Source organism: Nelumbo nucifera, chromosome 2, assembly GCF_055504915.1.
Source record: "Nelumbo nucifera cultivar China Antique chromosome 2, China Antique-T2T, whole genome shotgun sequence".
Lineage (NCBI taxonomy): Eukaryota > Viridiplantae > Streptophyta > Magnoliopsida > Proteales > Nelumbonaceae > Nelumbo > Nelumbo nucifera.
This window is the reverse complement of record NC_142650.1, coordinates 38653317-38669118: the sequence shown is the minus strand read 5'-3', so window position 1 is coordinate 38669118 and position 15802 is coordinate 38653317. Positions and strand designations below refer to the sequence as shown.

Here is a 15802-nt window from a genome sequence, read left to right as displayed (position 1 = left end):
CTCAAACCATGGTTTCTCTCAAGGGAAGAGAAACCATGTTAGATAAAGAATATCTTTTTGTTTCTTCAGTCAAAGCGACGTAAAACAGCCGGCCATACCGGACCACCTTCACCAACAGGCAACTCACCAACCAATTCTACTCAACAAAAGACAGCTAGTCCTCGTCAAGTTTTACCCCTCTTAATAAATCCAAAACTCCAATCAACTCTCCACCTGCGCGCCTACCTTCACTCACTACTATATAACCTTCTCCTCTTGTCTTAATTCCTCAAGATCCCAGCCAACCTCAAACCCGAACCATCTCTCTCTCTCTGTAACTATAATGGCTCCAGCTGCTCCGGTGGAGACTGCAATGAAGCAAAAGGAATTCATTTACAGGTCGAAGCTTCCGGATATCTACATCCCGAACCATCTTCCTCTGCACTCATATTTCTTTGAAAACATATCACAGTTCGGCTCCCGGCCATGTCTGATAAACGGCGCCACCGGCGAGACATACACTTACACTGAAGTAGAACTCATCTCCAGAAAAGTAGCAGCTGGGCTTGACAAACTTGGCATCAAACAGGGTCAAGTGATCATGCTTCTGCTGCCCAACTCGCCCGAGTTCGTCTTCGCCTTCCTCGGCGCGTCTTACCGCGGTGCCACCAACACAACAGCGAATCCCTTCTACACCTCGGCGGAGATCGCCAAACAAGCCAAAGCCTCCAACGCCAGACTTATCATAACACAAGCCTGCCATGTTGAGAAACTGAGGGAATTTGCCAAGGAGAACGACGTTAAGATCATGACTACCGACGCACCCACCGATGGTTGTGTGCATTTCTCCGAGCTGACTCAGTCTGATGAGTCAGAAATGCCCGCCGTAAAGATTCACCCTGACGACGTCGTCGCCCTACCTTACTCATCGGGAACAACTGGGTTGCCCAAAGGTGTGATGCTGACTCACAGGAGTCTCGTAACCAGCATTGCGCAACAGGTTGACGGAGACAACCCTAACATGTATCTTCACAGTGAGGACGTGTTGTTATGTGTTCTGCCTCTCTTCCACATCTACTCGCTTAACTCGGTGTTGTTTTGCGGGTTACGAGCCGGCGCGGCAATTCTGATCATGCAAAAATTCGAGGTTGTGGCAATGATGGAGCTCATACAAAAATACAAGGTAACCGTCACTCCATTTGTCCCTCCGATCGTCTTGGCACTGGTTAAGAACCCGGCCGTCGATAGCTACGACCTGTCGTCCGTCCGTACGGTGATGTCCGGTGCCGCTCCGATGGGAAAGGAGCTTGAAGATGCTCTCAGAGCTAAGCTTCCTAATGCTACGCTTGGCCAGGTGAGCATTAATTAATCTGATTGTGCGTGGGTCTTGAGTTTTCTTTTCTATTTATTTGAATTATAGTAATCTCATTTACGTATTTTTTTTTTTTTATTTCTACCAAAAATATCTATTCTTGCCGGAAAAATCTAAAGTTTTTGTGGTTCAATTTGAAAATAGGGATACGGGATGACGGAGGCCGGGCCGGTTTTGTCGATGAGTTTGGCATTTGCGAAGGAGCCATTTGAGGTAAAATCAGGATCATCTGGGACTCCAGTTAGGAACGCCCAGATGAAGATTGTTGATCCGGAAACTGGTGAATCCTTGCCCAGAAATAAACGGGGAGAGATTTGCATCAGAGGAGCCCAAATCATGAAAGGTATAGGCTTGATTTCTCCAATTTCTGATTTTCAGACTGAAATATTTCAGCTCTTACTCCTATACCATTTTAAAAAAGGAGAAGCATTTCTTTCCATCCCTTCCAAATTTGTTTTCAGACTGAAATATTTCAATCTCTAAAAGCTTTTGCTCATTTTAAGTTGAAAAATTAATAGAGCCTGCGTTAAAATGAGAAAAAAAAAAAAATGAAAGCATGATATTCTCCAATTTGAAGACTGCATCAGGGTGAGTTACGTTTGGGGTTCAGACCTATTGCAAATTCAACAAATTCCTAATGTAACTCTAACCCAAATTAGAAGGATAACCAATGGGTTAGGTTAAGCGGTAAACTTGAATTGACCTTGGATTAGGGTTGAATCAGACTTAATAGATTTTGGGTTAATCTTTGAGTCGTTTTATTGATCAGATAGGTCGTTAATAAAGTTGGTGAAAATGAAAGGTTTATAAGATATAAAGCGTGGACCAAGTTGTGGAAATAAGAAAAACAGTGGACCTAAACAATGGCTGGTCAATAATCACATTCGGTTCAGTACCGTTGATGTGGATGTGGATAATTAACTAGGTCGGGTTTTATTATTACCCGACTATAAACTGAATATTTAACAATAGCAGCTCACCTGGAAATCATATGCCGGTTCGGTTCCTTCAAAAACTGCTATTTCGGTTCAGTTTGTTATGGCCTTATGTTCGAATTTATTTGTTTATTTGTTTATTTATTTATTTATTTTGAAAGAAATTCAACAACTTTGTCGAAAAGCATTGGAATGACATATTTACCCTTTTATTCAGGATATCTAAACGACCCAGAAGCCACAAAGAGAACCATAGGCACAGATGGCTGGTTACATACTGGAGATATTGGCTACATTGACGATAATGGTGAGGTCTTCATTGTTGATCGATTGAAAGAATTGATCAAGTACAACGGTTTCCAAGTAGCCCCAGCTGAGCTCGAAGCATTGCTCCTCACTCATTCCAACATCTCGGATGCTGCCGTGGTCCCGTAAGTTCCCTAACATTTCTGTTCATTTTTATCGACCGAGAGATCAAATTCTAACCAGGCAGCTCATCAACTGTATATTTCAGCATGAAAGACGAGCGTAACGGAGAGATCCCTGTCGCATTTATCGTAAGATCAAACGGTTCTCAGATCACTGAGGATGAAATCAAGGAATACATCTCAAAACAGGTGAATTTTGAATTTTGTTCATTACATCAAAGTTCCTTAAACAGTTTAAAAAGAGTGCAAATACAAATACAAATAAGTATAATACATATAAAATATAAGATTTTACACTACTATATATTTAGAGTTATACTCTTCAGATCTATCTGACAGTGACCCTAAAATTCAGATCTAAACTCGACCTTGGAACCGACTCCCGAATTAAGAACACAATCTCTGAACCCACCCCATGACCCCAACCCAATAGAGCTCAACTCGATACTGATTCAACCTGATCAGTAGTCTTTCAATTGTATTTTTTTTGTGATGTTTTTCGAAAATTCAAACGTATTTGTGAAGCTGGGTTTATCATTTAAATAAAGATAAAGATTTTTGAATCCTGATTAAATAAAGATTTTCACAATTTTAACCTGTTAGCCATCTGACATGACCAAGTGAACATTCTCTTTTTATGTCTAATCTGTGGGGAAATTTAATCACAGCTGAACTGCTGCTCTAAAAGATTAATTATTGCTTTAATTTATCTTTTAGTGGACAAAATAATTAAATAAAAAAATAATCAAAGGTATATTAATATGCCAAACTTCAGCTTCAGCCATTAAGTAGCCTTAAAATCATATTTATTCACTAAAACACAAAATAGTAAGTTTTTCAGTTCAATTATTATCAAACCACCGTGTCTTATGCCATTGCCTTATAAAGACACAAATTTGTGGAATATCAGGTCTTCTTACTGGTTGTGATGGTGCAGGTTGTATATTATAAAAGAATTAAGCGGGTTTTCTTCACCAAAGCCATTCCAAAGGCGCCATCTGGCAAGATCTTGAGGAAGGAATTGAAGGCAAAGCTGGAAGTTGGTGCTCCCAACTAAGACTAGTTTTAACACTCTAGCTCTAGTTTTTCTCTATTCAACCATATCTTTGTGTATAGGAGAAAGGCACAAATGCCCTACTTTGACAATGGGAATTCTTCAACGACCTGATTCCCATTCATTTTTTTCTCTCTTTCGGATACAAAATAGAAATAAAAAGAAAATCAGATAATTGTTTAATTTCTAGGTTTGAATTTATCTATGTAATGTTAGACTAACTGAAGAAACTTCAGAAATATCAATAAAATTTGCTATTCTTTATTTGTTAGGTTTTGTCTTGACTCTTCAGCAGACTCTTCAGAGATGAATTCTACTGTCTTTGAACAATTTTCTTTTAATAAAATGGAAAAGCGGAATACACAACACATGGGTAACCCTCCTCCAAACATCACAAAAACAAAGGAAGAAAACACTACTAGCACCTACATACTCTCCAAAGAGTCCTCCGAACCCTTCATTAATCAGCCAGTGTTTGGTTGCAATGCACATAAATTTGCACTAATGCAAAACTGTAGCAGTGCAAATGATTTGAGTGTAAATCCTGATTTATTTTTGTTCTAAATTTTAGTTTATTTTGTTTGATTGTAGTATAAATGAAGGAAATTAAGATATGAAGCAAAAGAAACTAAAACCCAAAACAAATTAAATAAGAATTTGCATTTTTTTCATTTGCACTCTCATGTATTTATACTAGTGCAAATAAAATTGCACTGCAACCAAACACAGCATCAACAACAAAATTTGTTTCCCCAAAATACTGAATATTAAGCTTCCACCTCTAGCTCTGATAGCATTCTTCAAAGATGTTACTAATACTCCAGGGAGGAACACTTCAACCATTTAAGCAATAAACCACGAGCTTCGATTCCCCTTAATAGTGATATTGTATCTAGCAAATTCTTTTGCCAACTCACAAATGGAATGGACACCAATTCGTTTACTACAAAATCTTAATATCTAAGTATTCTCATCCCTCAATGGCAGCAAGCCCATCAAGGGATTTGTCCAGTTTTCACTAAACCAAAAATCAATTGAAATTGATACAACCTGATTTGGCTGAATTTTACTAACAATTAGTCAGTTTCGAGTGATCAATTCCACAACTTGACTAGGTTGATTTGGTTGGCCAAAAAGCCTGCAACCGAATCAAACCAACCTATGAACACTCCTAATTTCAACTAAACTAATAATCAAATTTCTAATAAATAACAATAGTTTAATCTCCAATAATTATTAAAAATTTATAGAAAAAGTACACAACTATTGAAAATAAATGTATAATGAATATAAATAAATACTGTAAATATATTAAATTGGTCAATAAATAGTGTAATCCCAAAAATTGTTTAATCTCTAACAAATTTTAATAAATAAATCATAACAAAAATACATAATTACTAAAAGTAAATTTATAACAAAAATATAATAAATACAATAAGTACAATGAATTAAATTTAAAAAGTTAAATAAAAGTAGCTTAATCTTCAATAGTTATTGAAAAATTTATGTTAAATAGAAAAACGAAAATAGATTTATACATAATTATTGAAAATATTGAAAATATATTTTTCACAAAAATACAACAAATAATTATTGAAAATAAATAAATTTTTAAGTTGTCATGTAGTTTGGATCAAAAATGGGTATGGATCTAGATATGAAGCACCCATTCTCTTAAGAAGATAATGCTTATCTAATTAGAGATAAAGTCCTTATCCAAATTTGATTTGAGTCAGCTTCTAATAAGATTAGGATTGTGCTGCACATAAGGGACTAAGAGGGGAGGAACAATTCACTCCATTCTCCCCATGCTCTTGCGCTCTTCTCTTCCCCCTTGCTTTCCACAAACCCTAGTGCAAACCAACTATGTTAAGGGATGGTTCTCATCAGTTCTCTGTTGTGTTTTTGGAAGAAAAACATAAGAGGGTATTAGGTTCTCACAACTACATCGATCCAAAAAAGTTGGGAATCGGTTTTGCTGACACGGTGTTACTGAATCGGCTTCACACACACAACTATGTCATCTTTAGTTGGAGGTCGATTTTGGGTTTGATATTGGATGTGAACTACCACTAGGAAGTGCACACTAAGGTCTCCGTATTAGGTATAATTACTATTAATTTGGGTTTCCTATTCAGTGCATGCAAGACCATTTCCGAAATTTTAGATTTCAAAATCACTAGGAAACCGAATCTTGGTTTGGGTTAGAAAAATGTTAAAATTCGGCCAGCCACTAGATCTAGTTTCACTATATCTAATTTGATTTTTAACCCTTCCAATAGTAGTATCCAATAGTAGTATAAGAGTGCTAGGTTCAACTTCCAATAGTAGTATTAGAGCGCTAGGCTCAACTTCCAATAGTAGTATTTGGCTAATTTAGTCTAGCCGATTTGACCTAGTTAACGTATGAACTAAGAATTTGGTTCTCAATTTAGGTCAATGATCTAAAATTTAGTCTTCATATATTTTGATATTATTTGAAAAAATTTTGTGGTAAATTCTTGAATTCTTGGGTTGAAAGTGTAATGGAGATCGAATTCTTTATTGGAGGCAAGATTAATGCACACCATGCAATTTCACGATTCATATATGGTTTGTAATTAATTCTTTTTATTTTTCCTAAACAAAATGTACTAAGGTTTTTTTTTTATGTAAGCAATAGAAATGGTTTTTCCTATGCTAGTTTACATTGGAAAGGAAGTTTTTGATTGTCTGGATTAAATTTGGACCATTACACTCTTAGGCCTAGTTATTTTGTTTTAGTTTTTCATTGCTGATTGTTGCTGCTATGAATCATGCTCAAGAATTTTTATATCATATTTTTTGAAATGATGCATGTTTTACACACCAAACCTTAGGCCAAATTGACCTAGTTTTGGTCCACCATACATGGGTCGAATGTATGGTTCTTTGGGGATTGTTAATAGCCCCTTATATCACTAAATAAGTGATCATTCTCAAACCTAGGCCAAGGGTTTGATGGGCCTTTACATGAACCAATTCGGCCCACACTTGTGAAACCTAGTTGGTTTTAGATTAAAACAAGATAAGGACATTTTAGCATGAACTGCTATATGGGCCAAACTTTATTTATTTATTTATTTACTTTTTTTGCAATTGGACTCATATACTAAGTTGAATTTTATTGGATAAGTGGGTCCAATAATGGGCTGATAATGTGTTAATCTAACTGGATCTAGGTTTTATAAGATTTAAATTGATTTTGATCATTTATGTATATGGGATTGTGATTTGTACATGGGCCATAAGTGCTTGGCCCATGTGAAGATTTTATGTAGATCTCTACACCCATCATGGCTGAATGTACATCATTGCCATGATGTTCGTAGACCATTGAGTGATCTCCCACTTAATGGGCCATTCTTTTGTTTCCGCTCCAAAGAAGGGAACCCCGTGAGAACCCTAACCCATTTGGGCCCATTTAAATGTAACTCTATGAAAGTCAATGAGAGCCACTATGGAAAGACCTAAACCAACTTAGGGAGTAATATAATTGTTCCTTCATTTATGATATAGGTGTTAGATGATATAGGATTTCATAGAATGATATTTCTAAACGCCTTCCATCATTAGCATGAAAATGGACCGAATTGGTAGGCAGAGATGCACCATAAAATTAGGATATCTATTTGACTGAGTTGAATTGCATCATTAAATGATAAGGGCATCATAGACTAGTAGGAGGGCCCTATAATAAAATGGAAGACTCTCTTATAGTACCTCGGGGCTCTCAATATGATGGGTCAGTACTTACTGATTAGAAAGATTTATCCTAAAATGGCTATGAATCTTGTATAATGGATGCCAAAGGGGACACTCATGAGACATGGATTGATTCATGATCCTTCGTAGAAAGTGTTGGAGTTATGCAGGTAAAACAGTTGGCCCCATGCACCTATGTGATTTCCAACATTTCTAGAGAGATGAATAACATTTCCATTCCTAAGATAGAGGGAAATCTTAGAGATGAACAAATGGAAATGGAGTATAGATAAAAGTCCATTATATGGTATATAACATGAAACAATAATTAGGTCATAGACTAATTACTCATGCAACTTGTCAGAAATGACACATAAGCCATTCGCTAAGTTACTGGGTGATAACAAACTTAAAGGACCCAACCATGCAAATTGGATTTGCAACCTTAATGTAGTGCTCACGTCTGAGAAATTGAACAAGATTGCCAATCAGGAATCACCAAAATGTCCTAGTGAAAAAGCCTTTATGATTTGAAAGAAAAAATGAGAAGAGAAGAACTCTCTTGCCTGTTGTTACATCATTACTTCACTAGACAACTCTATCCAAAGACAATTTGATAAAATAACATCTTGTAAAAGAATTCCAAATAGTTTAAAGGACACACGAATAATATGGGATTGAGGCTAATAAGTGATTGGACCTAAGTGTAAGAGGGAGCTATTAGACATTATATGGCCTTAGCTTCAATCAGATTGATGTACATAAACATTTATCAGTAAATGAATAAAGTGCATTATTATTTTATGTTTAAGTCAGTGTATTTCTATGAATTACTCTTTAAACTACACATTTCTGAGACTCGTATTAGTTTAGAATGTTCTCATCCATTGGATAGACTTGAAGAGTTTATCTTGACAAGGATAACACCAGTGTGCTACCGCATTGGAAGAGCAACTTCTCTCAACAGCTAGGATTAGATCCCAAGCATAGATAATGGGTGTTTGGAAAAAAAAAACACTAATCCCAGACTTGATTATGGTACTACACTAGGTTTCAGACTAAACTATCTTTGATATTCCAACCAATGAGATCCATTAGGGGTCAAATATCTAAGTATGTTGGGGTATTTTAATAAATTACCTGAGTGGGTGATCATAGTGATAGGATCAGCCCCTTTGTCAAATAGAGTGAATATCAAGATTTACACTCTCTTTGATGGAAAACCTAAACTGTCGACAATGAATTTTGATTCTACTAGAAACCTAATTTGAAAAATGTATTTATATGCTATATTATGATTTTATAAAATGGTTTGCAAAGGGTTTTAATCCCGAGATTCATCCGAGTAGAGCAGAGAGTGTGACATTGCATTTTGCAATTGAGGAAGAAGTCCTTCCCTATGAGCAATGTTTTGATGATTATGGGACAAGAGGTTAGGTCTAAGAGATCATTACAGGACCGATTACCTAAAGAGCTTCATCTTACATACGTCTATTGTCCTTGGGTCTTTATAGGGTAGCTGAATTCAATGATCATTTATGTGTAAATTTTGGGCCCAAACTGAGCCCAAGCTGATTAGGTTTGGGGTTTACTACCCTTAAGCAATGACTTCGGCCTAACCTCTTTCAGAGGTGGAACTGAACCCTTATGAACTTGCGTGAGGCCTTTTGTGGGTCTCATGCCATACAATATTCAGGCTTAAAGTGGCCACGTAACACCTTGAGACATGAACTATTAAAGAAAATGGACCTAAGGCCCATTACTAATGTTTGTGAGTGATCATATAACAGTTTAAGTTGTCATGTGATTTGGATCGAAAATGGTTATTGATGTTGCATGATCTGGTAGCTCCCTACTAGAGGACAGCTCGGATGCGAAGCTAGTGAGTTCGTCGAGTCGAACTACAAAAGAACAATATCAGAGTACCTAGGTTGCTTTACCCGGGGTGGGCACTCGGATGCTTAAGTCAGCGAAGAGTTTTGAGAGAACTAAAAAGCGAGACATCTAGAGATGTGTGAATTCTAAATGTTGTGTACCTTCTTTGATAACTTGGATGCCTTTATATAGGCACAGGTTGTCGTGGGCATCACGCTGCACACCCGAGATATCCGTGGGGGCGTGACTTACTTTCCCATCTCGCTTGCAAGTGGTTTCCACATAAAGCAATAAAGCTCATCCAGTTGCCTTCGAAGCAAGTGGGGCAGGAGTCAGTTCCATCAATAGGGTGACGTAATCCCGGAGGATTCAGAGACAATAGCCCACTCATGATGGGGGTGAGATACCACGTCTTGCAGGTTGCCAACTACACTTCTGCCAGGTCGACAGAGAGAAGTCGCCCCCTCATGTTGAGGTCCCTAGCTTAACCATGCGATGGATGACCTATTCCTGCAATGGGAGACCTAGTCCTGAGATGGCTGACTTATCCTGAGATGGTCGACCTAGTCCTTAGATGGCCGACTTGGTCCTACAAGGGTGGCCTAGTCCTGCAATGGGTGACTTGGTCCTATGATGGCCGACCTAGTCCTATAGTGGCTGACCTAGTCCTGGGCCAAGGTGCCTACATGACACCGAGGTGTTAAGCAACGGTTCAAGGCTGCTATGTGGCACAATGTCACTAAAGGGCCAAATTGCCCATCACCAGTTATGGATCTAGGTATGGAGCACCCATTCTCTTAAGAAGATAATGCTTATCTAATTAAAGATAATGTCCTAATCCAAATCTGATTTGGATGCGCTCCTAATAAGATTAGGAGAATGCTCTATGTAAGGAACTAAGAGGAGAGGAACAATTTACTCCATTTTCTTCATCATCTTGCTCTCTTCTCTTCTCCCTTTCTTCCCACAATCCCTAATTTTAACCAACTATGGTAGGGGTTGATTCTCATTAGTTATCTACTATGTTTTTGGTGTCCAAAACATGCATCAATTCACATAGGTAACGATCTGAAATTCTCAGTTATGATTCATAATCATATTAGCAAATATATAGCAAATAATCATAAATAAATGGAAAGGGTTGGTAATGTGATGGTACGAATCCAATCCAAACAAAAATTGCATCTCTGTGAAACTACAATCTACATATCATCTCCATTTGCAATCTCCATCTTCTCTGCGATCTCCGGTGATTTCTCTGATGTAAAAAAATAGAAAAACACTAATTTTTATTGCTTAAATAAAAAATACCTAATACATTCATTTTAGTAAACATAATTAATTAATTACAAACCAAATAATCAAATTAATAAATTTGGTGTACATAGATCTTGTCACCATCAAGAGTTCAATCTCCACTACACTTTCAACCCAAGATTTCAAGAATCCATAAAAGAACAATTTTATAATATATCAACATATAAATAAATTTCAGATCATTAGCCCACTCTGAGAACCAAATTCTTAGAGGTTCTACTAACTGCTCAAATCGGGTAGACTATTTTATGCAGATTTGAGTTTTGGTTCAAATCCAATTTGGTTTAGTCCAAGGGCTGAACTTAGAGCTCTGATACCACTATAGGAAGGGTTAGGATCCATCATAGGGATGGCCGAACCATGCTACATGGCTTGGGCAAAATTTTAAAAATTTCCTAATCCTTTTGGGAATTGAATTCCCTATGTTTCAAAAACAATATTTTTTTTCTGGATCGGTCTTGCATTGAACCAAACCATATTTGAAACCAAACCAAGAGGAAGATGTATGCCTGATACGGATTCCATAGATAAAGATCCCAAGGTGGAAGTTCATGCCCAAATCAGTCCTAAAACTAGCTTCCACTGAAGATGGCGCAGTGTATTCCTGAAGACGATTCAACAACACAATTTTCTACAAAATTGAGATCCAATTGTTTGGATCAAGTTGAGGATGATGAACCTGATATTCCCCTAATCTCTTCTTGCAAAAATCAGAGAAAAAACAGATCTATATCAGTCCCAAATAGCTGATGTAGAACTGGCAAAATCTATGAGACAAAAGAGAGGAAAGAGAACTAGAAAACTATAAAATTAAGAAGTTATCTATGATTGGTTGGCCCCCTCCTCTTTATAATCTCTTATGGAGCTATCTCCTAATCTAATTAGGAGATAGCCCAAATCTAAATAAGATCTGGACTCTAATTATAAATAAACCTTATCTTCTTACAAGAATAGATGCTCCATACCTAGATCCAAACCCAGATTCGCCCCATGGTTAATCATATTAATTTGGACCATTGGTCTTATAATCCAAGGTGTTGCATGGCCAATTTAAGCCTGATTTGTATGGTGTTGGACCCCACAATGACCTCACATAAGTCCACATGGGTTTGGCCCAACCTCTATGAAAAGGACTAGCTGAATTCACTGCTAAACGCAATAAACTCTTAAGCACATCAATATGGGCTCAATATGGGCCCAACATTTACATTTAAATAATCCTTAAGTTCTAACATTCTTTGAAGTCCCAAGGATAATGGACTTAAGTAAGACAAAGCCAATTAGGTAATAATCCTTGTAATGGTCTCTTATGCTTAACCTCTCGGCCCATAATGATCAAACTCTACCCGACAAGGAAGGTCCTCAACCCTGGATACAAGGTGTAGTGTCACACTCTCTATTCAAATAGATCTCGGGAATTAAAACCTTTTGCAAACATTTTTCACAAAAAGATTAATATACATATATATATATATATATATATATATATATATATATATATATATATATATATATATATATATTGCAAACCAAATCTCAAACACAATTGAAATCCACTACCAGTAGTTTAAGTTTCCAACAGAGAGAGTGTAAGCCCTATCATTCACTTTGCCCGACAAAGTGGCCAATCCTATCACTATGATCACCCAGTCAGATGAATTCTCAAACTGTCCCGCCCCAACATACTCAGGTTTTGACCCTTAATGGATCTCACTGGCTAGCATATCAAAGACATCTCAATCCAATACCTAGTGGAGTACTATAACGAAGCCTAGGGGTTATGTGTAACTTTTCAGTTTTGCGTCAAGGTCCAGGGCATAACTAGAAAATGGTTCAGGTCCAGTGTTTCAACCAAACACACATTACATGTGATTCAGGTCCAACCCTAGTGGCTGAGACAAACTACTCCAACTTCCTTGACAACATCAGTGTCAGCCTTGGCAAGATAAACTCACCAAGTCTATCCGATGGCTGACAACATTCTAAGCTAACACGAGTCTCATAAGTGACCAGTTTAAGGGGTGAATACATAGAAACATACCAATATTAATATGAAACAATAATGTACTTTTATTCATTTACAATAACTGTATCTATGCATCAATTTGATTAGAGCTAAGGGCATACACTATCTAATAATTTTGATGGCTCTTGTCCTTGCCCACAACAAACAACTTTAGTCTTAAGCTCTTCCACTTCATCTAACATTTCAACATGGAAGAAGCAAGACTGTTCTCTCTTTAAGTAGCTCTTAGAAACTTTCTCAGAAACATCATTGGCATAGGTGGTCGATTGCAAAAGCTACAAGGAACTCTGGGATACACTTGAACATCTCTACTCTCTCAAGGGTTTTGCTAATGCTGTAAATCTAAGGAATGAATTAGGGTCTCTTTGAAAGAATGACCTCACTATGACAACATACCACTAGAAACTCAAACTCCTGTCAAACAAGTTAAGTTGCTATCGGTGAACCATTAACTAATTCTCAACTTATTCATCATACTCTAAATAGCCTTAGAGTTGAGTATGATTCTCTAGTAACAACAATCACAACATGCACTGATACTATTTCCTTCGCAAGTCTTCATGGTAAGCTTTTATCCCAAGAAAAGCACATACTTAATAATCAATCATCTACTCTCCTTACTGCCAATGCTACTACTCATACCTTCAATATGAAGAATCTTTCATCTAATTTGTTGGTCTTTGATAAAAGCACTAAGAACTCAAAATCTAATCCATCCAAATACAGCAAAGAACCATGTTATATCTGTGGAAAAAAGAGCCATTCCTCTTGGTATTGTCGAAAGCTTCTCACCACATTGTTGCACTCAAAGGATAGAAGAAAAATATACCCTCTGCTTTTGCTGCAAATCATAATTGGTGATGGTTCAGGTTTGATCATCACACATTTTGGTTCCTTTATTATACCATCTTCTAGTCGTCAATTTTATTTGAAAGATATTTTGTGTGTATGAGTTTTTTTGTTAATTTTGTTATTTGTTGCTAAATTCTCAACCGATAATGATGTAGTTTTTGAATTTCACTCCTTTGAATTTTTCATTAAGGATTGCAAAACCAAGGTGATTTTGTTTCAATGGCAGAATAAGAACAGTGTATATGAGCTTCAACTTCCATCACTCCTTTCACCTGCTAGCTCCAAATTAGCTTGTATTGGTTTTGGTGCTTCTCTTGACATATTGTCATGGGGGTAATCGTTGGGGTCCCGTGCGGCACTCGAAAGGGGTGAGTAAGCCTACGCAACAAAGCAAACACACACAAAAAGGCAACAAGATGGAACACGAATTAGCAAAAGGCTATTTGTATTGCAATAATCAGTGGCAAGCACAAGCACACAATACAGTGTCGAGGGGATCTCGTGCTTAACCTTTACACGCTTATGAGCTCACTCAACTACCTACCTCCCCTCAAAGAGTACGTTAAGCTTTTGGGGGAGTGACAATAAGAAACATCAAAAAGATGAAAAAGCGTACTACAATATTACAATATTGCCATTGGCAGTCCCTCATACAAAAGTACATGCTTAGCCCACCCATGGCACACACTTGGACGCTGGAGTTGCAGTTGTAGGCACAGTGGATGGCACTTGATGGCGCGTCGAAGAGAACACTTGTTACAGACTCCCCCACTCAATCCAGTCTTCGTCCTCGAAGACTAGCTTCTGCTTGAGGCTTCAGCTTGTTGTTGGTGAAAGAAGGTTCTTCGACTGCTCCACGAACCGGGTTTCTTCCAAGGCCCAGATAGTAGGTTGGGTAGATTGCTAGTGAATGTTCTTGATGGTGGGAAAACCTATGGCTAGTCCCTAAGTTAAGTCCCCGCTTGGCTGCTTCAAGGTAGGATTTTGACATGTTCCTGATGGTGGTAGGAAAGTTGGTGGCCCAGGCTAGGTCAAAATGGTATTTTGGATTGTTTGGGTGTTGGTTCCCATGCATTTTTCCCCAAGGGTGACTCGCAAGGCTACTACGGCATTTATCTTGAGGGATAATATGAATGTGGCCCCTAAATGGCTCGGGTGGCACTCGCTCTCCCCAGTGGTTGTGGTAGTAGGTGTGGGCAAAGTTCGACACGGCCTTGGGTCTTCTGTTGGGCCCACCAGTTGTGGGTGTGTGCGGCTTCTGCTGCGAAGATGGCTTTTGCTACTGTTGTTGTGGCGGCACTGGCACTGGCGCTGACTTCTTCCTAGAGTTGTTGTGATCACTTCTGGTTGCAATGGTGGTTGTTGTAGGTTTCTCTGCCAACAATGGTGGAGGGTGGTGTTGGAATTGTAAGGCGGAGACGTGCTTCTTCTTGGTGCTGGCGGTGGCGATCATGTTAACCATGCAAGGTGACTGCTCGTCCAAGATCATCAGGGTGTCGAGGTGAGGCGCCGGTGCTGCTTTTGCCTGTATCATGAAGTCCATTCCAAGGACGATATCAAAATCATCTATGTGGACGATAGAGAGGTCAATCTCTCCATCCCAGGTACCAAGTTGTAGTCTTACTCGGCGGGCCATGCCTTCAGTAGGTTTGGCACCAGTGTTAACTGCTTTGAGCCAGCCAGGCTCTTTGGAAACGGCTAAGTTAAGTCTCTTGGCCTCTACAATGGATATGAAGTTGTGAGTGGCCCCTGTGTCAACTAGGGCCCTGGTTGGCCTCCCGCCAATGGTTACATCAACATACCTTAGTCCTCTTTTGACTGAGGAGGGCTGTTTGGAGGTAGCCCCTTTCTTCATCATGGCATTGAAAAGTTGGAGGGCGCCCACTCTTGTCGCCGGGGTACTCCGTTCCCCATCACTCTGCTCATCATCACTTAGCTTGGCAATGAGGGCATTCAGCTTTGCTCGCTTTGGGCAATTCCTGGTGAAGTGCTCCTCCCCACAAATGTAGCAATTGGGAGGACGGCTTGGTCTCCCTTGATATCTGTTGTTGTAGTAGCTTTGACTTCCTTGTGGCTGCTTCCCCTTGTGGTGCTCGACTGGTTTGTGGCTGGAGGGTGGCTTCTCTTTCGGAGGACTGAGTTGTCTATCTCCCCCACTCAACTGTGTGGTACGCGGGCTGGCTGGTCTACTTCCTTCGTCATCCGACAATCTCTGTTCACTAAGTTGTTCGGCCACAG

General features: G+C 38.5%; 1 protein-coding gene across 1 annotated transcript; it reads left to right on the top strand.

The window, feature by feature from the left end:
- Positions 1-258: 258 nt before the first annotated feature.
- On the top strand, positions 259-4032 carry LOC104599134 (4-coumarate--CoA ligase 2-like). The gene is made up of 5 exons (XM_010261526.3): positions 259-1333; positions 1496-1694; positions 2504-2717; positions 2801-2903; positions 3652-4032. The coding sequence occupies exons 1-5, from the start codon at positions 323-325 to the stop codon at positions 3769-3771; spliced, it is 1647 nt and encodes a 548-aa protein (XP_010259828.1). The 5' UTR covers positions 259-322; the 3' UTR covers positions 3772-4032.
- Positions 4033-15802: the final 11770 nt, after the last annotated feature.